At 43.0% G+C, this 25,487-nt stretch overlaps 1 protein-coding gene across 3 annotated transcripts in view; it reads left to right on the forward strand.

Annotated features, from left to right (window-relative positions):
• Positions 1 to 2,253: 2,253 nt before the first annotated feature.
• The window catches only part of MCU (mitochondrial calcium uniporter), a 211,627-nt gene continuing 188,393 nt past the window's right edge, over positions 2,254 to 25,487 (forward strand). Inside the window, exons 1-3 of one of the 3 annotated variants that reach the window (XM_008269976.4) lie at positions 2,286 to 2,441; positions 18,947 to 19,062; positions 19,661 to 19,709. Coding sequence is in view for 1 of the 3 variants with exons in the window: in XM_002718430.5 (XP_002718476.1) it covers positions 2,295 to 2,441 (147 nt within the window). In the remaining 2 variants the exon portion in view is untranslated. Of the gene's footprint in view, positions 2,442 to 18,946; positions 19,063 to 19,660; positions 19,710 to 25,487 lie in introns of all 3 variants that reach the window. The other 2 variants (XM_008269977.4, XM_002718430.5) reach the window with 2 other exon arrangements.

Genomic DNA, 25,487 nt, shown 5'->3' on the forward strand with positions numbered 1-25,487 from the left:
CATTTCTGTACTGCAGGAAACTCATCTACTTTTCATCCTTGGAGACACAAAGGAAAGCAATTCCAGTAAGATTTCTCAGTGTATAACTTGGAGATGGAGGGACCAATTCTGATTCAGAGCCGGATTTGGCCAAAGCACAGAAAATAAACACAAAACCAAAATCTACAGTGATCTTAGTAAGAAGCTGTGAAGAGGTGAGAGAGAAGAGAAAATGGCCCGGATGGGCAAACACATAAAATGCAGTTGGGATAAATATAGATCGGATGGAAAATGATTGTAAGTAAGTTGCCGCGGATTGTCACAGACTTCCAGCGGGGAGATAATACATGCAGCTGCGGATGGGGCCTGCATTCCTGGCTCTCAGGTTCCACTTGTTGGCGTAAAGCTCTTTGGGTGAATTGCATGACAGTCGCACCTGGAGCAGCCAATCATCTCTCTCTGTCTGGGGTCAGGCCTGAGGATTAAACACACCAAAATTCCACATCATCATTCAGCTACTCTTGGCCAGGAAAGTACCATTTCTGTCAAACTTTGCAGAAGATCACTAGGACAAGTGGCAACATTTTTTTTGTTTACTTTATTTATTTGAAAGTCAGAGTTACACACAGAGAGAAGGAGAGCAGAGAGAGAGAGAGAGAGAGAGAGAGAGAGGTCTTCTATCTGCTGGTTCACTCTCTAATTGGCCACAATGGCCGGAGCTGCACTGATCCGAAGCCAGGAGCCAGGAGCTTCTTCCGAGTCTCCCACACAGGTGTAGGAGCCCAAGGACTCTTCTACTGCTTTCCCAGGCTATAACAGAGAGCAGGATCAGAAGTGGAACAGCCAGGTCTCAAACCGGTGCCCATATGGGATACCTACATTGCAGGCAACGACTTTACCTGCTACACCACAGTGCCGGACCTGTGACAACATTTTCTGTGTGTATTAAGGCTACCTCACAAAGACGTTTTCCAAAATTTAGAGTAATACTTACATTTGCATTCCAAACTGAATTTCTGCTCCAGCTTTTTTTTTTTTTTTTTTTTATAAATATTTGTTTATTTGAAAGGCAGAGTGACAGAGAAAGGCAGAGTGCACCTGTTGGTGCACTCCCCAGATGGCCACAGCAGCCAGGTCTGGGCCAAGCCAGGAGCCAGGAACTCATTCCATCAGGGTCTTCTACCTGGGTGGCAGGGGCCCAGTCACTTGGGCCATCATCTGCTGTCTTCCTCATTAGCAGGAAGCTGGATCAGAAGCAGAGTAAGCAGGACTCAAGTCATCATTCCAGTGTGGGATGCCAGCTTTGCGAACGTTGGCTTAATCTGCTGTGCCATAACACCTGCTTTTCTGATGCAGGTTTTGAAATGAGGTATGAAAATTAACAGCTCATAACAGAGTAAGGAACTCCTCTCCTACAGAAATTCAGAGACCCCCAAAGCTCCTTTCTTACACAGAATTTTAATGAGCCCTCGATATGAACTTGTGGAATTATTTTTCAAGGGAAAATATTTTCCCAAAATGTATTCTAATGGCTATTTTAGCAAAATGATAAAGCGACGCTAGAATAATCTTTAATGACTTACTACATTATTGGTAGGTTCTGCTTCTGTAGTTCGATAAATGCACACAGGGCCACATATGGTAAGGACATAGAGAGTGCTGCTTCTGAAGAGTTTGAGGCTTTCAGCACAGAGGTTCTGTAAACATGAACTTGAGAGATACACAAGTCTGTGAATTCACCCTGATGGCATGCATTCATTCTGGGACTCTGCTATTGTCATCATCCTACCCCGCAGTCATTAGATCTGCCCACGAAGTAGGGTTACTTTCAACATATCCAAATACTATCAGTCAGGAATGAGGGTTCTGGCTGTATTGCTGAGAGTTACAGCATATTAGTTAATGGTAATTGATTTGGTGCCTATTTTGCTAACTTAGAACACTCAAAACAACTTAGAACAAAGCTTTGCTCAAATATCTACTTACCCCGTTACCCTTATCATAGTTCTATCTTTGGTGAAATGAGTCTAATCGAGCATGCCGTCCCCATTGCTGCTACTGTGGGGGGCTCGGGTGCCAATTATCAGTTCCCTAGAATTTGCCCGTAATTGACTATGTCCCACAATAGGTAACTCTGGAAGTGACAGGCAGCCTCAAGTGTGATTCTCCCGCCCGTCGATTGGGCCTGGCAGGAAGCCCCGCCTCATCAACTCATTCAGGGGTGGCAGTTGGCCTGGTGTCGGTGAGTGGCAGGTCTTCGCCCCGCCCCGCCCGTCCGCTGCGCTGCCTGGGTCGGCGCCGTTTCCAGTTGAGAGATGGCGGCCGCCGCAGGTAGATCGCTCCTGCTGCTGCTCTCCTCCCGGGGCGGCGGCGGGGGCGCCGGCGGCTGCGGGGCGCTGACTGCCGGCTGCTTCCCCGGGCTGAGCGTCAGCCGCCACCGGCAGCAGCAGCACCACCGGACGGTGAGCGAGCGCGCCCGGCGGCTCCGGGGAGGGCGGGGCGGCGCTGGTGTGTGGGAGCCGCCGGCCGGCAGGCCGCCTGGGCAGCGGGCGAGTTACCTCAACTCCCGGCCGCTCCCGGGTTGCCGGGCACCGGAGGAGCCGCTGTGCCCTTCAGGCGCCTGCGGCGGCGACCAGGAAGGGAGGGCGGGCGGGTGGAAGCCAAGAGGAGGAGGAGGAGGAGGAGGAGGAGGAGGAGGAGGAGGGGCGACGGCGGGGATGTTCCCGCAGGACCGGGGACACCAGGGCGGGGAAGGGACTGGACTTGAACATCTCCCCGACTCGCCTCCGGTCTCGGTCCCTCCCTCCTCCTTTCCTAACAGCACTGCCCCAGTGCTGCCGGACTGAGCCCCGTGCAAGTTGTCCCTCTCGCTCCTCCTCCGGGGGCGTCGGGGTGTCCTGAGTTGCCGCGGCTGCCTGGTGTATGTGTCAGGAGAGTGGCAGTGCCATGCTGCTGGGACGTGTCCCCAGAGAGCAGCCCAGGACCCCAGCGGGGCCGCTCCCTCGTCCTCTGTCGGCCCTGCGGGAACGGGCAAGCAGGAAAATCAAACTTTATCCTCCGGTGTGACATGTGCGTGTGCGGGCAAGAGGAAGCGGCTTCGCGAGACGGTGCTGCATTGCCTCACGAGGCAGGCTCCGGGCCCTCGGAGGTCCTCGGTGGCCCATTCCGAGCGCTGGCTGGGACGCTTGCCCGCGCGTGCCTGACGATCGCAGGGTGGGAGCGGCCAGGGGAGCAGCGAACACGACCAGTTGTTCCCGGAGGCAGAGATTTGGTGGTTGTATTAACCAGTTATTGCTCGGGTTCCTTGCGTGGCAATGAAAGGGAGTTTCTGTTTGAACAGCTTTGGGTGTGTGTGTGAGTGTGAGAGAGAGAGGGAGAGATAGTTCCTTTTTTTTTTTTTTTTTTTAATTGCAAGGCTTAACTTGGTATGGAGTTGTCGACCTAACAAGTCAGCAGGTTCCTTCCTTTGGACTTTCTGGACCCATATGTGTTGGTCCCTGGCCAACTCAGAAAGAGTGCAGGTTTTATTTCCTAGGGCTAAGTTGTATAGTGTGGTAGTAAGAGGATCACCGCAGACAGCCTGATGGGGCGAACTAGCACCTCCAGCTCTCAACAGCACATCACCTGTCTTGTTGCAATCACACACATAGCTCTTGAGAGGAAACTGAACTGGAGGTTTTCAAAGAGGAGCCCCTGAGACCCTTGACAGCATCAAATCAGATGTCTGCAGGAGCTGTGACAAGAGCAGGTGCTCCGGGAGTGCAGGGCAGTGCTGTCACTTTGAGTAGGGGTGGTGGGCCCTGTCCTCATTCTTGTAAGGAAATTGTCCTTTTTTGTATTTGGCCTACTGGCATATTGCTTTACTGGAGCTTTTGGGTGAGCTGAGCTGCCACAGTTCAGTGTAGATTTGCATGTTTTGTAGTCTCCAGTTAGGTGTTGTATTCTCTTCAAAACTAAGGCCACCCCCAAATCTGAAAGCACACCTCCCTCCCCCCGACTATACATAGATTTCCCAAGTTATCTTTATTTCTGTTTTTGATAAGAGATCTTCTGACTTTGCACAGTTTGCATTTGAGGCTCTCTGGGTGTGGTATTGATGTAGCATTTAAACATTTGTGCCTCTGTGTGTTTTCCACTCTGCGAATCTTCTGACTGTGAGTGCCTTGCTTGTGGAGAGGTACTCCATGGAAGTGTTTTGTGCTATTCTGGGGGTGGGTAAAAGTGATGTGAATTTGTAACTGAAAGCACAATTAAAATGAAGTGTGTTGTCATGGGAATGGTGACTTGTAAATGAGCTTGGAATTGTGAAATTTTAAAAAAAGTTGAACCTGATTATTTAAAATACGGAAACATTTCTAATTTTTCTTCGATTGCTCTGAAGCCATCATGTATACAGCTGTCCGTCTCCATCTGATGTCCTATGGTTGCTAACAAGACATTCCGTTTGAAACATATCACTTATAGATTTGTTTACTCTTGATATTTTGTGACTGCAATGGAGGCCCAGAAAGGAGAGGGAACTGGCCAAGATGACAGAGATAATATGTAACCGTTTTCGAACTTTCATTCACCATAGATATTATTAACCCCCTTACTGTGGTCTTTTTATTGTAAAGTGCATGAGTTCTTCTGTATTTCTCCCCTTAGAGATTTGACTATTTTCTGTGCAAAAAGTATTCGTGTTTCTGAACCCCATGAATGGGAATTCTCTTGTAAGTAGATACTGATTTGAAGTATGTATGTTAGGTGAACATGGGGACAAACAACTTGCCAGAAGGAATAGCTGCTCTTATAAAGGTTCCCTGAGAGACAGCGAGGGAGAATCTTGCACGGTAGACATCCTGTGTGTGCAGCAGATGGCAGTCTGCATTGGACTGGATCACACGTCCAGCTTGTGCCACTTTTGTTCTGCTGTAGTAGGTATGGCAAATTACAGCCAGGGCGACATAAATAATTGCAGTACTGCTTAGCTTAATTTTTTTGCTCTAGAGGCATGTTTTTTTGAAATCCATCTTTCTAAGTTTGGAGAATGATTCCAAAGCAGTACAGCACTTCAGCAAACTGGTAAATGCAATTGTGGAGTTAAAAACGTAACTCGCCTCCCCACCCCATCCCCTTCCATTAAAATGTCGTTCAGCTAGTAAATAGCAGTAAAGGTGCAGGAATGAAATGTATTTGGTATCATGTAGTGTAATAGTTCCCTTCCAGTGTGAGGAGCTGCTGTTAGGGCTCTCCAGCCTGTGACTTAATGAAGACTGATGTAAAATGTTGTTGCGTGCTTTTCTGTGTGGTTTGTGAAAGTGGCTACTATTTTTGAGGATGACACTCTGAAGGGGAGCTGCCTTTCATTGTCAGCTGTGTAATTCCTTTGCTAACTGAAGCTGTCACATCTCTGATTATGGCAGTATGACTGTTGGCATTTCTTGGTGCTCAGCAGCTATGCCGAATTACTGTCTCTTTCTTAAGTCTGTCACTGCACGTTAGGGTTTGTGCTGTCCCTCTCTACACATCACATTCCTTGGCAGTGATGCTGTTTCAGCTTGCCCTCAAAGTTTTAACAGAAGTTACATTGCCTGGCTCAGAGGCAGGTCCTGATTCTTTAACTGAGTTCCTTGTGTCCTGGTCCAGTCTTCCCTTGCCAGGTCCAGCCCAGCACAGATCCTTCACTGTGGTCAATCCAGCCTCTGCACTGTCCCCAAATGTCCCATACGTCCACACCAAATGGTTCTGCAGTTTTGGGGAGCTGAATTTCACCCTAATCACCCCAATCACTCCTCTAACCTCTAAGGTTCACTTCAGGTTAGTGACTGGGACCTTCAGTTCCTTGTCAGTGGACGTCCTCACTTCACAGATGAGGGGACAGAGCCAGTGGAAACTGAGGGAAGTGTCTTGTCAGGTTAAACTTGCAGTTAATAATGACATATTAAAGTTCCTTTAAATGGAGGTAGATTCAAAAAGTCCTGGTTTGAATCTTAATATGTGATTCCTGTCTCTCTCTCTCTCTCTTTTTTTTTTTAAGATTTATTTATTTTGGCCAGCGCCGTGGCTCAATAGGCTAATCATCCACCTTGCGGCGCCGGCACCCCTGGTTCTAGTCCCGGTCGGGACGCCGGATTCTGTCCTGGTTGCTCCTCTTCCAGGCCAGCTCTCTGCTGTGGCCTGGGAGGGCAGTGGAGGATGGCCCAAGTCCTTGGGCCCTGCACCCACATGGGAGACCAGGAGAAGCACCTGGCTCCTGGTTTCGGTTCAGCGCGGTGCGCCGGCTGCAGCGCTCCGGTAGCAGCTGCCACTGGGGGGTGAACCAATGGAAAAGGAAGAACTTTCTCTCTGTCTCTCTCTCTCACTGTCTAACTCTGCCTGTCAAAAAAAAAAAAAAAAAAGATTTATTTATTTTACTTGAAAGTCAGAGTTAACACAGAGAGAGAAGAGAGAGAGAGGGCTCTACTTTTTTTTTTTTTAATTTGACAGATTTGGACAGAGTTGGACAGTTGATTCACTTCCCAAATGGCCGCTATGGCCGGTGCTGTGCCGATTCAAAGCCAGGAGCCAGGCACTTCCTCTGGGTCTTCCATACAGGTGCAGGGGCCCAAAGACTTGGGCCATCTTCTACTGCTTTTCTAGGCCACAGCAGAGAGCAGGATCAGAAATGGAGCCGCCGGGTCTCGAACCGGCGCCCATATATGCTGCACACGTCAGCTTTACCTGCTGTGCCACAGCGCCGGCCCTGATTCCTGGCTCTTAATCCCTTTCTGTTTTTTAAAATTTTGTCCTCTCTGAATTTTGATAAGGTTATCTTCAGGACAGAGATTGGCATTGACTTATTAGATGTGTACATTATGCCCTGTGGCCCCATAACTTGTTTCTTAGTCTATTGCTTGGGTAGCCATGTTTGGGTAATTCTTTTAAGCTTGGTATTACCAGTGCTATCTTTGGTTGTATATTATACTTTTAATTTTTTTTTAGATTTATTTATTTGAAAGAGTTACAGAGAGTAATCTTGTGTGTCAGTCACATGCACACACATACAGGAAGAGAGAGAGAGAGAGAGAGATATTGATCTTGTGTTTGCTGATTACTCTATGGATGCCTGCGATGACCAGGCCTGAGCCAGGCCAGAAGGCCTGGAAGGAGCCAGGAGCATCATCTGGGTCTCCCATGTGGGCGGCAGGGACCCAAGAACTTGGGCCATCTCCTGCTGCTTTTCCCAGGCCTTTAGCAGGGAGCAGGATGGGAAGTGGAGAAGCGGGACAGGAATCAGTGCCCATATGGGATGCCGATGTCACAGGCAGTGGTTTTATCCGCTCTGCCACAATGCCACGCCCAACATTTATACTTCTTTATGCTGGATTAGCTCTGCAGTGGTCATTGGTTTTCTTCCCCTGGTCGGAAAATATATGATAGTTACCTCATGCTTGAATGTTTAGAACAAACTTTTTTTTTAAAGAAAGCAACTATCTTTTTATTTATTTTAATGTCTTGATTATTTTGAAACCCATAAAAATGTTTTCATGAATGAACTTGGGTTTATTCAACAAATTCTGATTACTTGAACCTTTCTAAGTCCCGAGAGATTCTAGTTCATGCTTTATGGAACTGTTTACTGTAGGAGGAAATCTAAATAGAAAACACAGCACAGGGGCCAGTGCTGTGGCACAGTGGGTTAAAGCCCTGGCCTGAGGCGCCCGCATCTCGTATGGGCGCCGGTTCAAGTCCTGGCTGCTCCTTTTCCAGTCCAGCTCTCTGCTATGGTCTGGGAAAGCAGCAGAAGGTGGCCCTGATGCTCGCGCCCTTGCACCCATGTGGGAGATCGGGAAGAAGCACTGGCTCCTGGCTTCAGATCTGCACAGCTCTGGCTGTTGTGGCCATTTGGGGAGTGAACCAACGGAAGGAAGACCTTTCTTTCTGTCTTTCCCTCACTGTCTATAACTCTACCTCTCAAATAAATAAATAAAATCTTTTAAAAAAAGATCAAAATTACCTTTTAAATATCTCAGGTAGATGCTTGGTGTAGGGTTTCTGCCTTCTAGTCCTTTATTCTCTATTTGATTATTGCCGTTACTGTGGCTTATGGACACATCGGATTATTAGAATATCATGTTATTAGGAAAACTAAGCTGTTACTCTGGGAGATGTATAACTTTAAAAATCCTAGAATTTAGCGCTAAAATAGACCTTATATGGAGAAATAGCAGTGAAAGAGCCATGAAATGACTTTGTTCTTAGTACTCATCAAGTTAATACAGAGCTGATTATGGGTCACACATCTTCTGATTGTCCTACTCTGTTCATTTCCTGCTAAATTTTACAGTTTTGTGTTTCATTTGAAAAATTTTAAGGCTGATTTTACAAAGTGAATGGGAGGTGGTGGGTGATCGGCACAGTAGTTAAGATGCCTGCATCCCATGTCAGAGTGCCTGGTTTGAGTCTTGGCTCCTTTGCTTCCATTTCCTGCTAACATACACCTTGAGAAGCAGCAGGTAATGGTTGAAGCCCCTGGGCCCTTGCCACCTATGTGGAAGACCCAAGTTGAATTCTGGGCTCCTACTTTCAGCCTGGCTTAGCCCTGGCTATAGCGGGCATCTGGGGAGTGAACCAGCAGATGGGACATCTGTCTCTCTTGCTCTCTCTCATTCAAATAAATAAAATGAATACATTTTAAAAATTTGATAAAAATAGAAACATAAAAAATGCCATCTCATATGCCCTAATTATTTCAGAACTGCATTAAAGGAAGTTTAGTTTTAGCAGGGTATTAGACCCAGCTGGTGATACAATTTACCAAGTTATATATCTGTCATATACACAGTTTATGGGCCAGTAATTCACTAAACTTATTACAGTTAATTTGCTTGACATTTCATTGTTACATAGGCTGTCTCACTGCAGGCATTTAAGGCTTTTACCAAAGTGCAGTGAGAATTCAGCCTGTAGAGGACAAGTCTTAACAGGTGTCATCAAGCTTGATTAAATCAGAGTAAATATTCAAAGACAGTTTGAGTTTGGGTACTTACTATGAGAATTTCACCCTAACCACTTTTAAAATTTTTATTTATTTATATGTTTGAAAAGTGAAGAGACAAATTTATTGTCCTCTGGTTTGTTCCCCAAATGTCGACAACAGCCAGGGTGAGGGCATGCCAAAGCCAGGAGCTTGGAACTCAGTCTGGGTCTCCCATGTGAGTGGCAGAGACCCAACCACTTGAGCCGTCACCTGTTGCCTCCCACAGTGCATGTCAGAAGGAAGCTGGGATGGAGAATGAGCCAGAACTCAAATCCAGGCACTCGGTAGCGTATGTGGGCATCTCAAGCATCATCTTAACCCCTCTGCTGAATGCCTGCCTCAACGTTTCTCTTAAAAATAATGATCTTTCCCAAAGGATCTTTAATGATGTTAATTGTATTTAGTTCTTTAAAGATTTATTTATTTATTTGAAAGGCAAAATGACAGGCCATGTTCTGCTGCTTTCCCAGGTGCATTAGCAGGGAGCTGGATTGGAAGTGGAGCAGCTGGGACTCCAACTGGAGCTCATATGCGATTCTGGTGTTGCAGGCAGTTGCTTATCCTTCCGTGCTACCACACTGGCCTTGATTGTATTTATTAACCTAGAGGGAAGCTATTTACTTTTTTACTTTGCTAGCTAAGTTTTCAGTTTTACATTTAGATTTTGCTATTTATTGTCCATTTTATTTGAGGAGTACTTAGAGTAACCAGGAGAGAGTTGCTGAGGAATCCGGTATCGCTGTTTGAGGCTCTCTGGAAGACGGTTAGAAATGTGCTGACAAGCTCCTGTGTGCTTTTTTGCCTTCTAAAACAGGCCTACTTTGTGCTTCCTGTATACACTAAGAGTTGTTACAGGGTGTTTAAGGGTGTTAATGTCTACCTTATACTTCAGTTCAGGCCATTGATAAGAATGATAACTTGTCATATAATAGGAAAGCAAGGAGGCTAGCTTGGACTACCCCGACTTCTATAGCTAGAGGAGTAGATAAAGAAGAAAACATCAAGGGTCCAAGGGCATTGTCAACTTCATTCAGTTCTCACCAGGAACCTGTGAGGGTATTAATTATCCTGGTTTTCTGGGTGGGGAAGTTGAGGATGAGATAGTTTCACTTCTTCAGTGTCAGAAACTGTTTTAGTGCCAGGGAAGCAAAGATGAACAAGACAGATGCTTTGGATTTAAGCCTGGGTCTAGGAAGAATTAACAGTGCACCAAATTGAGTGTCATTATGGGTCTTCCTTCATTTCATTGTCTGCTCCTTCTTGTAATCTCAAGCATCTACTGCAGTTTTCTTCGAAGAGCTCTTATCATTCATCCCACTGACTTCATTTCTTAAATCTCCCCCCAGTCTCCAGGTGCCAGTTGGTAGGGGCCTAAGGTATTTGACTCCAGCAGATCTTAAAAATTTAGTTTGGAACTTTGAAAAGTCCCAGTAGACCTGCTAATTATTGAGTATTGTTTCTATACCAGACACTTTCATAACATTTTGTAGTTAACTCCAAAGCAGTCCTTCAGTCAAAATACTTCTCCCATTGTACAGTTGGAAAAATGAAGACCTAGTAAAGTTAATAACCTGGAATCATTCAGAAAACATCTATGGAACTCTTGCTTTTTGTGAGGTATGCTAGTTTCTGTTCTGCTTTGGGACAAGAAATACTGTTTGAGGCCTCCCTAAATTGAGTTTACAACTTAAACCGCAGTTTGAAAAAAATATTTCTTGTCAATAGGTGAGCCTCTAGAGAATTTTGAGTAGGGAAATCACATGATCAGGTATGGTACTTTTAGGTAGGTCACGTTGGCAGCGGTGGGAAGGCTGGCTGCAGATGGTGGATCAGAAAGGTGGAGTCCAGTGGGTCAGGCAGGAGTTCAGTAGCACTGGGGGCAGGAACAGCACAGGAGAGAGATTTAGGAGTTAAATTGATGGGACTTGTAAATTGGATGTGGATTATCACTTAGCTAGCACCAGGTAGGAAGCTAAATGAGTTCAAGGTCTGACTTTATTATCCAGGCACTGAGACTTTATTTCTTGACCTTCTTTGAAATGTTTCTTCTTATAGTCATGTTAAATATGTTTGTTTTCTTTTCTCATAATTTTATCTTTTTAAAAAATTAATTCTATTTGAAAGAGTTACAGAGAGAGGTAGAGACACACAGAGAGAGGTCTTCCAGCTGCTAATTCACTCCCCAAATGGCCACAATAGTCAGAGCTGAGCCAATCTGAAGCCAGGAGCCAGGAGCTTCCTCTCGGTCTCCCATGTGGGTACAGGGGCCCAAGGACCTGGGACATCCTTCACTGCTTTCCCAGGCCTTTGCAGAGAGCTGGATCAGAAGTGGAGCAGCCGGGACTCAAACTGGTGCTCATGTGGGTTGCCGGCCCTGCAGGTGGTGGCTTTACCCGCTATGCTATAGTGCCAGCCCTGGGATTGCTTTTTTTAGAAAGCATACATTCTTTGGTTTTCTAGGTATTACAGTAAAATAGTAGGTATCTGTTTCTGTGGTAACTATGACCATTCATTTATTAAAAATTTTTATGGGGACCGGTATTGTGGTGTAACGGGTTAAGCTGCCACCTGTGATGCTGGCTTTCTATATGGGTGCCGGTTTGTGTCCTGGCTGCTCCTCTTCTGATCCGTTTTTTTGCTAATGCGTCTGAGAAAGCAGCACAAGATGGCACAGGTGCCTGGGACCTTCTTCCCTTATGTGTAGGGGACCCAGATGAAACTCTTGTTACTTTCTTTGAGCTGACCCAGACCTGGCAGTTATGGCCATTTGAAGAGTGAATCAGCACATGGAAGATCTAAATCTCTTTATGTCTCCCTCTCTTTCTGTAACTCTGCCTTTTAAATAGTAAAGCTTTAAAAACAATTTTGTTTACATTTTATTTGAAAGGGGGAAAGAAAGAGAGAGATGGAAAGACAGAGGCAAACAGATGTTTCACTCCCCAAATGCCCACAATAGCCAGGGCTGGGCTAGGCTAAAGCCAGAAGCAGCGAATGCAAGTGGGTACCCGAGCTGACAGTGCTCAATTTGTTGAACCATCTGTTACCTCTCAGGGTATGCACAAATAGGAAGCTGGATTAGAAGTAGAGGAGTCAGGACTTTAACCAGGCACTCTTAGATGAGATGCAGGCATCCCAGGCAGCTGCTTAATCTCTGGGCCATTTGCTTGCCTTGGATAACTGTGGCAGTTTCTTAGAGACTGTGCAATATCTGTGCTATCAGGAGAGATTGTGTTTACAGTATTTTTTGTGAACGTTTTGAAATCTTATGGAAAGTAAGTCATTGAGGATTGGGTGCCATGTAATGATTCTGCTTCCTGTCTCTTCCAGTAACTTGCTGTTTCAACTTGGGCAAGTCACTTAACCTCTTTGTCCTTAGTATTTTTGTCACTTAAATAAGGTTGTTTGATCAGGTGAACTTATGGTGTTTTTTTTTTTTTTTTTAAGATTGATTTATTTATTTGAAAGGAAGAGTAATGGAGAGAGATCTTTCATCCACTTGCTTACTCCCCAGTTGCCTACAATGGCCAGGAATAGGCCAAGCCAAAGCCAGGAGCAAGGAACTCCATTTGGGTCTCTCATGTGTGTGGCAAGTACACAAGCACCGTGGCCATCATCCTGTGCCTCCCAGATGCACTAGAGGGAGCTGGATTGGAGGCATGAAGTAGCTGGGACTCAAACCAGGCCCTATGATATGGGATGAGGGCATTCCAAGTGGTAGCTTAACTTGGTGTGCTGCAGTACCTGCTGCCAAAGTGATTTTTAAATTATAAGACATGTTTCATTTTTAGGTAACACTTCAGGAGTAATTTGTAGTTGTTTCATTGAGTGGTTTGTATAAAATCATAAACTCAGGTATCTCATATTTGCTCATTCTTAAAAGGGTCAAGGAATTGAAATGAAGGTAAATACTCTTCCAGTTTCTTCTGCACAGTTTTGAGATTACTTCTGACGTTTTTGATGGGCAAGTCATCTTATAGTCCCTTGAAACAGCACATTTTGCCTTTAGTGCCATCACTCTCTTTTGTCTTCTTTTCTCCAATGCAGACTGCTTCAGGAATGCAGAAAGAGATAAGATATGGTGGGGAGTCCAGAGAGTTGGAGAGCTGGGAGAGGGAAGAAAGCAGTTAAGGTTGGAGTATTGAAGTAAGATGGGACCAGACTAGTAATTTACTAGTTCCTGCCATGCTGAAACAGAACATGTTTCCCTTTTCCTTGGTGGTCACAATAGGAATCCTCAGTGGGAAAACAGTAACAAGTGATTAACTGGGGCCAACACCATGGTGCAGTACATTAAGCCACGGCCTGCAGCACCTGCATCCTATATGGGCACTGATTTGAGTCCTGGCTGTTCCCACTTCCAATCCAGCTCCCTGCTAACGGCCTGGGAAAGCAGCAGAGGATGGCCCAAGTCCTTGGGCCCCTGCCACCAAAGTGGGAGACTCAGATGAAGCTCCTGGCTCCTGGGTTCAGCCTGGCCCATGCCCGTTCGTTGTGTGCATTAGGGGAGTGAACCAGTGGATGGAAGATGTCTGTTTCTTTGTGCCTCTCCCTCTCTGTCTATAACTCTGCCTCTTAAATAAATAAATAAATCTTTAAAAGAAAAACAAGTGATTAATTGCCATTAATAGTCCACCGGTAGTCTACATAAAATACCCCAGCTCTGTGAACTGAGCCTAGTACAATGTCAAGAATATAGAATCAGTCAGTGTTGGATGGGTGAGAGTCTGTGAATTAAACAGCGCTGGAGACCATCTGAATCCTCCACGCCTGTGGGTCACACAGCTGTAGACCATCATATCCTCTGAACTCATAAACTATAGTAATGGAAATCACAGAAATGTCAAGAAGGAATGATTTCTTTTTGATTCATTTAGCAGCTAATAATCTTAGAACAATTCATAGATGGCATGAAACAAGCAGGACTATATAAAATGCTAGGTAAGGATAGTGATGGAAAGTGATTATAGAACTGTTTTAAGTAATTTAAGAAGCTGGTACAGTGACATCTTCTTGGCATGTGTTAGTCGGGGGTGGGCAGTGCTGAACACTGCAGAATAGAGAGGGACTGTTTGAAAGAGGTGCTGCCGATTTGAGATTCCTTCAATAAATATATTTCCAAAGATGACAGATTTTTGGAGGTGTTTATTTTGGAACTAATCTTCTGTATTTCCATTCTGTTCCCACTGTATCCTGTATCTTGAACTGCCAGAGTTGTTCTCGCTGCCATGAAGCAGGGCTGTGGCAAGTGGCCAAGTGTGATAAAAACCCATTTTTCATTTTAAAACAGAATACAGATGTCACAATACTTTAAAGAAGAATTTAAAGATAGACTGAGTGTAGTGGAAGAAGTAGTAAAAACCTAATGAGATTGGAGGTGTTTGATTTGCTTATGATGGCATTACATTTTTTTTTTTTACAAAAATATCAGCTCATGTCTTTTTTTTTTTTTTTTTTTAAGATTTTAATTCTTTGAGAGGTAGAGTTACAGAGGAAGAGACAGAGAGAGAGGTCTTCCATTCACTGGTTCACTCCCCAAATTGCTGCAAGGGCTAGAGCTGGGCTGATCTGGAGCCAGGAGCCAGGAGCTTCTTCTGGGTCTCCTATATGTGTGTAGGGGCCCAAGCACTTTCACTGCTTTCCTAGGCCATAGCAGAGAGCTGGATAGGGAGAGAAGCAGCCAGAACATGAACCAATGCAGAGACTTTAACCCACTTAGCCACAACATAGCCCCCCCACCCCGCACCTTTTTTTTGTTTGTTTGTTTGTTTTTTGAAGATTTATTTATTTATTTGAAGAATGGAGTAACAAGACGGAGAGACAGAGATCTTCTGTTTGCTGATACGCTTCCCAAATGGCTGCAACGGCTGGAGCTGGGCTGATCCAAAGCCAGGAACTAAGAGCTTCTTCTGGGCCTCCCAAATGGGTGCAGGGGTCCCAGCACTTGGGTCATCTTCCACTGCTTTCCCAGGCCATTAGCAAGGAGCTGGATTGGAAGGGAGCAACTGAGACCTGAACAGGCACTCATGGGATTCTAGCACCACAGGCGGCGTTTTTACCCACTATGCCATGGCACCGACCCCATGTCTAGCTTATCTGTCAGTTTTTCTTGCCTCTCTTTTCCTGATATTTGAGTGCTGGTACTAGAAGCTGCAAACAGATAGGGAAAATGAGTTTTCTGATCATGAACTGGTAGTGGTGGTTTCAGTCGTGTTTTGAGGAGGTAGGGGTGGAGAAGCAAAGGGTATACTTTATGTCAATGTCTGTATACATACATACATGTTAATGCTTTGGTTGTGTTTTATTTTGTTCTTGTTTTAACACCAAAGAAAATGAAATCTTTTGAACATTAAAAAATTTTTTAGCTCCTACTTAAATGTTTAAGTGTTGTCCAAGCATAGCTGAAATGGTAAAACAGAATTTTGATATAACATATTACAGAACTTGGGAATACCCCTTAATTTAAAGGAGAGCTGAATGTTAGACAGTGCTTTCTTTAATTTTAATGTCTCGCTCTGCATTGGTCTTTGGTTCAGACTGAATTCACGTTCTTAGCATGGCCAAGTGCCACAAAGTTGGGTGAGCGTTAAATATATAATGAGTTTCTTTTTAATAGCAGTGCTTTTAGCAGTGAAAGGGGGAGAATGAAAGGGAACTGTAATAGATTTCTTACCCCCAAATGTGTGTTCTTGGTAGAATTAAAAGTAGAGATAAAGCTGAAGCCTTGGGTTATGGATTCGAAGGTCCCATCATAGCCAGCATCAGAAAGTCACAGCACTAGTGGAAGAGAGACAGACTCAGCAGCTTGCAGTCATAGTAGCTTCCTCGGGATTTCTTTCTGGGTGTGCGTGGGGGTGGGGGGGTGGACCCTTCATAAGGGCTTTACGTTGTGTGGAATCAACTATATAAGGGGAAAAGTCTTTGCAAATTATGAAGGGTATCATTTCTATAAGAACAAGAATAACTGATTTGATGTCTTTTAGCTTGAGAAATTGAACACTATAGTTGCTGCCCCCAAATACCTTTCCCTCAGTCTTATTTCTTGTCCTTTCTCCCAAAGTACCATGGTTTCAAATATAATGTTTACTGTACCATGCCTGTGTTTATCCTTTTAGTAGATAAGTGTCTGTCTACAAACCTTAGAGAGTATTGTAAGCGTGTTTGGAAACATTTAGAAGGTAATCCTCTGTATGTATCCTTCTGCCATTTGTTCTTTTTGGTTAGTACTTTTTAAAAAAGTAGTTGTTAGTATTTAGTGGTTCTTGCTTATTCATTTTTAAACTGCTTTTTGTCATTTTTATCTCTATTCATATATTTAATCATTCTCCCATTGGCTGTTGGCCTTTAGAGCAGAGTATTTGGGGGATGGAAGGAGGAATCTATTATGTCATATTTAAAGTTAGACTAGGAATGCTGTTTTGACTTTCAAAAAAGCCAGTTTCCTTTTTTGGTTTGCAGTGTCCTGGTGTATAACATTCCTGGGAAAACCCTTTGTTCTTCCCTGAGGGAAGGCGGAGAAGCCCAGTGTTACACAGAGGAACACGTCTCGTGTGAAGCACAGAACTGCATCTGCTGTGATGTGGGAAGCTTGTGAGGGATGGAGCTGCTGCGGCCAAAGCTTAATTGACTAAAATCCTCAGATTTTTCAAGTGCAGACAAGTCTTGGATGGAAATTTCTTGGCATGAATTCATTGTTTCTTTTCTCTGTTTGAAACTATCCATAATTTGGAGATGGTCTGCTTTATTTTTTAAGAGGATATGCGCCTTTTATGGTAAAAAAAAAAAAAAAAAAAAAAAGGCTGTCCTAGAATTGCCATGGTTTTATGAGGCAAGCTGAAAAAAAGGAAGGCTAAGGAATGAGGGGAGAGACTTCTATTTGAGACAGGTGGTTTCCAAGAAATATTTGTCTTTTTTTTTTTTTTTAATCAGAATGACTTAGGGGAGGAGGGGGGAGCTTCCATCCTTTGGGTCACTCCCCAGATGGCTGCAATAGGAGAGCTAGGCTGAAGCCAAGAGCCTGGAACTCCATTTGGGTCTCCCATACGAATAATAGGGCCCAAGTACTTGGGCTACTATCCATTGCCTTCCCAGGTGGATTCGCAGGAAGCTGGATAGTAAGTGGAGCAGCCAAGACTCAAATCAGCATGCTAATATAGGACACAGGAGGCCCAAGTGGTGGCTTAACCTGCTACACCACAACCCTGGCCCCAAAATTTGTTTTACTAATGAATCTTCTGTGTGTATTAGTGTGTATGTTTGATAGTCATTGTTCTTAAAAAAGCAGTCTTATACTTTTTTTATCTTCTCAGTTTGATGCTGTTGTCTTTCATTTGTAGCATTGTTGGTAATGGTTGGAGCATTTTTGTGGAATGCACAGTGCAGAGCTTCATTCAGGTTGTACCTCCAAATGATTTGCTATAGTGCATTAACCAGAAATGCTGAGACAGCAAGGGAAACACTAATAAATGGATGCTTTCCAGGGACTGTAGCTAAGGCAAGCAAACATTAGCCAAAATTAAGATGAAAATGTTGGTTAGGCACTCAAGATGTAGTCTGGCCAAATATGCTATTAGCAGTGGATCTCCTGTTCTAATTAAATTAATTGGGATCTGGGCAGTTTGAACCACCAGATTGTTAAAAAGGATGGCCAATTTTAAGGATATTAGAATTAGGGGTTATACAAGAATAGTCTTTTGGCTAAAAATTAGGATAAAAAATTATCTCTTTGCTTTTTGGATAGATTCCGGAGCCTTAAAGATGATTAAACTCAGCTGCCTGTTTACTTGTTACCCGGTTCTGTAGGAAAGCTGCTGAATGTACCTCCAGTAAAGGAAAACATTTTTTAATGGTTGGAATGATTAGATGGAAGGAGGGAGTAGGGTATTGCTAATTAAGAATGCTTTATTTTTTCATAATTGTTGTTTTTCTTACTAACTGCACAATTTTTTTTACTCAGGACTAGTGCACTTGTTTTTGGGAAGAGGAGGTAGTGGTATGTGAAGTGTTTCTTCTATTGTTTTTGTTTTGAGATAATCTCTTATTTTCCAAAAGAATTACTTAATTTTACTTGAAAGGCAAAAAGACAGAGACAATGGGAAATCTTTCATCCACTGGTTCATTCTTCAAATGCTGGCAACAGCAGGACTGAGACAGGCTAAAACAAGGTTTTCCATGTGGGTGACAGTAACACAGTCTCCTTGAGTCCAGGGTGTGCATTAGCAAGAAGCTAGAATTGGAAGCAGAGCCAGGATTTGAACCCAGGCACTCTGATACTGGATGTGAGCATCCCAAGTGGTGACTTAACCATTGGGCCAAATGCCTCTTCCTGTGTCTTATCATTCTACACTTGATCTTAGCCAAAAGGCCAAGAAGCAATGTGTCTTATTCTGAAGCAGAATCCCTGTGCTGAAAAGCTGTGTGGCTATGCAAATGAATTGTTTGTTTTCATTCCTTTAGTGAACTAAGATTTCTAAGTTTTGTAAACTTGTTTCTAAAACTAGTAAAAGTTCCTGAATGAACCTGTGTAGCCTAAACTTTCTGTTGTCAGAATCTTTTCTAACTGAAAAAAAAAAAAAAATTTCTTCATTGTTTATTAGGTTTCTATCAGTTTTTGATATTCTGGAAGCACAGAAATGAAGTTAAAAAAAGTTTCCCTTCTTTAATCAGAAAGTATTTATAAGACTATGTGTTTATGAATTGTTTCAGATTCCCAGTATTTACATTGGTTTGAGCTTACCATGTGGTACCGAAGATTTAATACAGTATTTCTCATAGTCAGTCTGGATTTATTCTAGATTACAGCTCATATTCCTATCATAGAGTCCTCATTTCCTGAGGGTCACTCTCATAACTAATGGTCTTTTTGGACTTCCTTTTCTTCTTTTGCATTATGCGCTGAGCTAGCCACGTTAGCAGGTTCAGGAGGGCCTTTACCTTCCACGTTGACTTTACTTTCTTCTGTTCTTTTAGGTGTTTCACTACCATTCCTACAGTGGTTGGCAAGATTGCGTTTCCACCTCACTCTCCATGTTCCATGCCAGTGACAACCTAGCTGCTAGAGTGTGGAGCTGGCCTATGGAAGTCAAGTAAGTGCCTTTTTTACTGTTTAGCATGGTTTTTGCTTACTTTGCAAAGCCATGTAGAGGAACTTCTTAAGATTAGTTTTTAAAAAGGCACTTGCTTGGTTTTGTGGGCCAGCTCTTTGCTCCAGCCTGCTGTTGAACACCTGGTAGCTACGTGAGGCTGAATTTAGTGAAGTAACTCTTGCAGAATAGAACACTTTTATTAGGAGAAACCCTAAGGGCTGATACATATGAAGCTGGCCTGATTAGATGACTTCATACTGGTGAGGAACTCCTGTCCTATCCTAGAACAAATCAGAACAGTTAGCTCAGTTACTCTGGCCTTCTGGAAATTTAATAGGTTATGAATGACCGAGGATCTGCTAGGCTGCATGGGAACAGGGTAGCTCTCCCTGGAAAGCCAGTGACTGTGACATTTATCTTAATGAAGTTATGGTTGACTTTAATCAGGTTTGGGTTTCTGTGTTTATCAATGAATTTTCTAAAACCTGGTATTTTACTTTTGCAGGTCATCTTGTAAATTTTGCCTATGTAAATTAACACATCCCCTGTTATGTCATAACAACCATGTAAGGGAGAGTGTTTTCCTGCTCTGTCTTAGGTATTGGTGATGTGACCTGTTCACGCAGGGGAAACTTGAACATTCACAGGTATGTGAAGATCATGATTCATAAGCATTTTCTCCCTGCAAATGAAACAGTTCATTTCAGCGTGAACTCTTGCTGAGATTTTACAAAATTGGTCTTGCTGGTTGATTTTCCTGCTCCCTGTTACTATAGAACAGGGATTGGTAAACTAGAAATGCTATTTGTTTTTGTAAATGAAGTTTTATTGAAACACAGATCCAGATATTTATATATCATCTGGCTGCCCTTGCACTATAATGGCAGAGTTGTGACCGAGACCATTGGTCCATGAAGTTTAAAATAGTTGTGATCTGGCCCTTTAAGAAAAAGTTTGGCAACTCCTACTATAGAAGAACAAAACCAAATTGTATTTAGATATAAACTTGCTAAAATCACAATTGATTCAAATAGGCTTCTAAAGAGAAAACTGAGAATGCCAAGACCTGTGTCATAATTTTGTTTTAGAATAGCTTTAGATTTGTGGAAAACAAGATGAGGATAGTCCACAGAGTTCCCAACTTTCTCTTTTCCTTATTGACGTATTACTGTAAATATTTGTTATGTGTGTATGGTTACAAATACTAGGTTAATTAAGTGGAAAAGCTATGATAGCAGTCCAATTTCTTTATCATTCATTATATTGTATATATAAATACATGTATTCATTATATTCTAAGTTTCAGATTCTTTAACAATTTTATAGTACATATAAGGATAAAAGATTTAACTGTGATATCTTACACAGCCCAGAATTGATAGTGAAAGAACCTCCTGATTCATGTAAGAATTATAATTAAAATGGATTTGAGGGGCAGGTGTCTTGCCTGGTGGTTTAGACCAAAGTTAGGACATCCACATCCCATGTTGGAGTGCTTGGGTTTGAGTCCTGGTATCGCTCCTAATTCTAGCTTTTTGTTAATGTGCACCCTGGGAGGCAATTAGGATGGCTCAAGTACTTGAGTCCCTGCCATCCATGTGGGAGGCCGGGATTGAGTTGTCAGCTCCCAGCTTTGGCCCACTCCCAGCCACTGCGGTAATTTGGGGATTAAACCAGAAAATGGGAGTGTGCTTTCTGTCTCTCCCTCTCCGTGTTCCTCTACTTCTGAAATAAAATTAATTAATTAATTAAAATTTTTATGTGGACTTGAGATCATGGAAATTGAGGACTGCGATTTCAGGGATCACAGGACAAATGGGTGGTAGAACTGCAGCTGGAGGCTCGTCCTCTCGTCCTCGCTCGCGGTTCCTTCCTCCAGGTTTCAGTACCTGTTAGCAGGCTGCATGTTTTCTCTGTTAGCCCAAATGCATAGGCTGTTTCCCTTTACTCTCTCAGACCAAAAGGAAGGCCTTATGGTTTAAACCACAAAGATATGATTGTTGGAATGTTGATCTCACTTGGAGTTTGGATTCTTTCATTTTTTGTGGGTGACTGGGGAATTGCTTCTTAGTGAATCATTATGTGATTTTTAGTTATATACTCGAAAGGTTAAATTAGATGAGATAAAAAAGGAAGCCTGACTCTTGTTCATAATTTTATAGCTAGGAGCAAACCCAGAATTGTTATAGATAGAATTCTTCCCTCATGTATCTGTGTATCTAAACCCATAGATGGAAACTGTGTATGTGTATGTGGGTGCATGTGTGTGTGCCACTGGATTGCATTCTGAAAATAGTTTAGCAGATGTATTCCAATCTGCATATTATGTTACATAGTTTTAAGTGGACTTTGAAAATGAAGTTTAGATTTGTAGGAAAATGATGAGAAGGGGCTGGTGTTGTGGTATAGCAGGTTAAGCCACTGTCTGCAGCATTGGCATCCTGTGTGGATGCTGGTTGAGGCCCAGCTGCTCCAGTTCTGATACAGCTCCCTCCTAATGCACCTGGGAAAGCAGCAGAATATGACTCAACTGCTTGGTCCCCTGCACTCGTGTGGGAGACCTGAATGAAACTCCTGGCTTCTGACTTTAGTCTGACCCAGCCCTGGCTGTTCTAGCCATTTGGGGAGTGAACCAGTATATGGAAGATGTTTTTCTCTCTGTATCTGCCCCTCTTTCTCTGTAAGTCTGCCTTTCATATAAATAAAACAAATCTTATAAAGAAAAATGAGGATAGTCCATAAAGTTTCCATATATCCTTTTTCCTTATTGACATCTTACATTACTGTAGCATAATTGTTAAAATTAATGATACAATTTTGATGCACTTTTATTAATCAAAGTACATACTTTATTCAGATTTGCTTAGTTTTTGCCCAATATTCTTTTTTCTGTCCCAGAATTAAGTGATTATTGGCATGTTCATTGAGGTAGAAGATCATTTGTAGATTAGACAGTTCTGAGGTCCCTTTCCCTCTTAGATATTTTGATTAAATGAGTATAGCCTGCTGCTACAAAATTGTGACTTGCAACATTTATATTCTGTAACATGTTGAAAAGTCGATACTTTATCTTATTGAAGTCATGGCTCTTTGGTTGTTTGTTTCTAAATTTTAGCATCATCAGATTCAGAAAGGGTAAGACAAACTTGGTTACTTCTATTACTGTCCCATGCTAAACCTCAGATGAAAATTTTCTGGGGCCCGTGCTGTGGCTCGCTAGTCCTCCTCCTGCAGTGCCGGTACTCGGGTTCTAATCCCAGTTGGGGCACTGCTTCTGTCCTGGTTGCTCCTCTTCCAGTCCAGCTCTCTGCTGTGGCCCGGGAAGGCAGTGGAGGATGGCCCAAGTGCTTGGGCCCTGCACCCACATGGGAGACCAGGAGGAAGCACTTGGCTCCTGGCTTTGGATTGGCGTAGCACGCTGGCTGTAGCAGCCATTTGGGGGGTGAACCAATGGAAGGAAGATCTCTCTCTTTCTCTCTCTCTCTCTCTCTCTCTCTGTCTAACTCTGTCCCCCCCAAAAAAAAAAAAAAAAAAAAAGAAAGAAAAAGAAAATTTTCTGAATTTAATTGCTTCATGTGGGAGTAGTGATGTGGTTATCTGTCCTGCTTCAATGTATTTATCCACCTGGAAGTAATTTTTGAAGTCAGAAATTTCTAATAGATCATTAATCATTTAGATTTCCCCGTAAGGACCTGCAGTCTTCTTCCTTAAAAGTTCTTTATTTACTGAAGTTGAACACATGCATGCCCTATGACTCAGCAGTTCTACTTCTAGATTTATACAAACAGCACTGTGGGCATATATTCACCGAAAGACATGGACGAAAATGTTCATGGCAGGACTAATAGTCAAAACTGAAACTTCCCAAATGTCCGTGAACGGTCGGATGGGTAAATGGGTTGTGATATAGTCACACAATGAGTATTAGACAATGATTAGAATGTACAAACTACAGCTACATATAAAAATGCGGGAATCTCACAAATGTAAGGTTGAGCAAAGAAAGTGAGGCACTAATACTGTACGCCCCATGATTGTATTTACATACAATTCAAAAAAGGCCATCCTCCACTGCGGTGTCTGAAGTCAGGATGTTGATTACTCTTGTTGAAGGTTGGAGGAAATGTTTGCAAAGAGGTGAGAATGGGGCTTTGGGAGTGCTAAGATATTCTGTTTTTTGGTTTAGGTGCTGGTTACATGGCTGTGTTCACTTTGTGAAAATGTTATTAAACTTAAGTACTTTGCATACACTGGTTAGTTTCCAAAGAAGAAAGGTATACCAGAAGTATCAAACGTATTAGCACTTCTGAAACACACACAAACCATCCCCAGAATTTCACTAGTAATGTTTAAGGGATATATATACAGAACACATTGAACAAATTTATTTTAGAATATGAGTTTGTGGCATCAGAAATGGAAGATTATCAAAGTGCCATTGTATTACTACAGCTGTTATAGTCCTATTGTATTATTAGATGAGTAAAATAGGTAGTGCTAACGGTTTCTTTTTAGTGTAACCAGATTTTGGGATGCTTCAGAGGACAATGTCTTTTCTTTTTGGTCTGTATTAAGTTGAGCCACCACGTTATAGCATCTCCTCCCCTCCACCTTTATTTATTTATTTACTTTTACTGCAGTGAAGACTGCTCAGCCAAGTAGCTGTGGTTTGGGTGTAGCTGTTGCTTCAGCATTGCTAATAGAGCGTCTTTCCCCCGAGTTGTCTTTTTCACATCCGTGCCTGAACTTCAGTCTTGCATTCGCTGTATATTTAGTGTGTTCTTTTATCTTTCAAGGCATCACCTGACATCCAACAAGAATATGCAGCTTTCTTCCCAAATGGAACGCTTTTTTGCAACATTTCTTACTGATTCCTTTTGTTTTATCCAGTTACTTGAGTTAGGCTTTGCTTGTTTCTTATCTCTCTCACACATCTGCTGAAATACTGTATTCTCCATAAGGCTTTCCGTGGTCTCCTTTTATAAAATTTTTATTGTATTGGCTGTTCCGAGATGATTTCTGATATACTACAGTGTTTAGGTACTGATGCCTTGCTGTAGTGATGCATTATCGCTATTTCGGGCACTGTTGTTTGTGGGTGTGAATAATGGTTATATTTGCTGTTGAGACTGAAAAAAAAAAACATTTCATTTTCCTTGAAATGAAAATATCTTTGATACAAATAAACAAATCAGTGTGGGCCTATAATTGGTAATTGCAATTTGAAATTACTATTAACTTCAATTCCTTATGAGGAGCTCAACAGTATTTACAGTTGAATGTGTATTTGGTAGTATGTTATTCTCACAATAACATAATTGCAACTTTGAAGATCTCTGTTAAGTGATGGGAAAATGGGATTTGTACTTTTTTGGAAAATCAAAATGGGTTTATGGGGAGTTTTTCTTGTATAAATAATAAAATGTACAGATTAGCATGCTGATTTATCACACAGGTCAGCATCTTTAATCCAGAAATCTCCAAAATCTGAAACTTTTTTTTTAGAATTATTCTATTGATTTCAAAGAGTTACAGAGAGAGAGGTAGAGCCAGAGAAAGAGAGAGAGAGAGAGAGAGAGAGAGAGAGAGAGAGGTCTTCCATTCCGCTGATTCACTCCCCAAATGACCACAATGCCCAGGGCTGAGCTGATCTGAAGCCAGGAGCCAGGAGCTTCTTCAGGTCTCCCACATGAGTGCAGGGACCCAAGCACTTAGGCCATCTTCCACTGCTTTCACAGGCCATAGCAGAGAGCTGGATTGGAAGCAGAGCAGCGAGGTCTCAAACCGCCACCCATATGGGATGCCAGCGCTGCAGGCTGGGGCTTTAACCCACCGCGCCATAGTGCAGGGGAAGAGGGGAGAAGGGAGAAGGGAGAGAGGAGAAGGGAGAGAGGAGAAGGGAGAGGAGAGAGTCTTCCATGTGCTGATTGTCTCCGCAAATGGCTGCAATGACTGGGGCTGATCCAGGCCAAAGCCAGGAGTCTAGAACTGCTTCTGGGTTTCCCACGTGAGTGACAGGGACCTAACTACCTGGGCTATCCTTTGCTGCCTTTTCAGGTACATCAGCAGAGAGCTGGATCAGAGGCAGAGCAGCTGGGACTTGAACTGGTATTTTAGTTTGGGATGCTGGCATCACAGGCGACAGCTTAACCTGCTGTGTCATAGTGCTGGTTCCTAAATGGTTTTTTTTTTTATTTTTATTTTTAATGTTTTATCATCATCTCAAACTCACCCATCTCACCCATCACCTGCTACCTCCTAAGGTGCACATTAGCAAGAAGTTGGAATTGGGAGCAGAGCCAGGACTTGAACCCAGGCACTCTGACATGGGATGCAGGTGTCTTAACCACTTGGCCAAACACCTGCCCCAACATGTTTTCTTTTTTCAACTAAGTTTTTTTAAAAATTGCAAATTTGTCCAAACA

Source organism: Oryctolagus cuniculus, chromosome 15, assembly GCF_964237555.1.
Source record: "Oryctolagus cuniculus chromosome 15, mOryCun1.1, whole genome shotgun sequence".
In the NCBI taxonomy this organism is placed as follows: Eukaryota; Metazoa; Chordata; class Mammalia; order Lagomorpha; family Leporidae; genus Oryctolagus; species Oryctolagus cuniculus.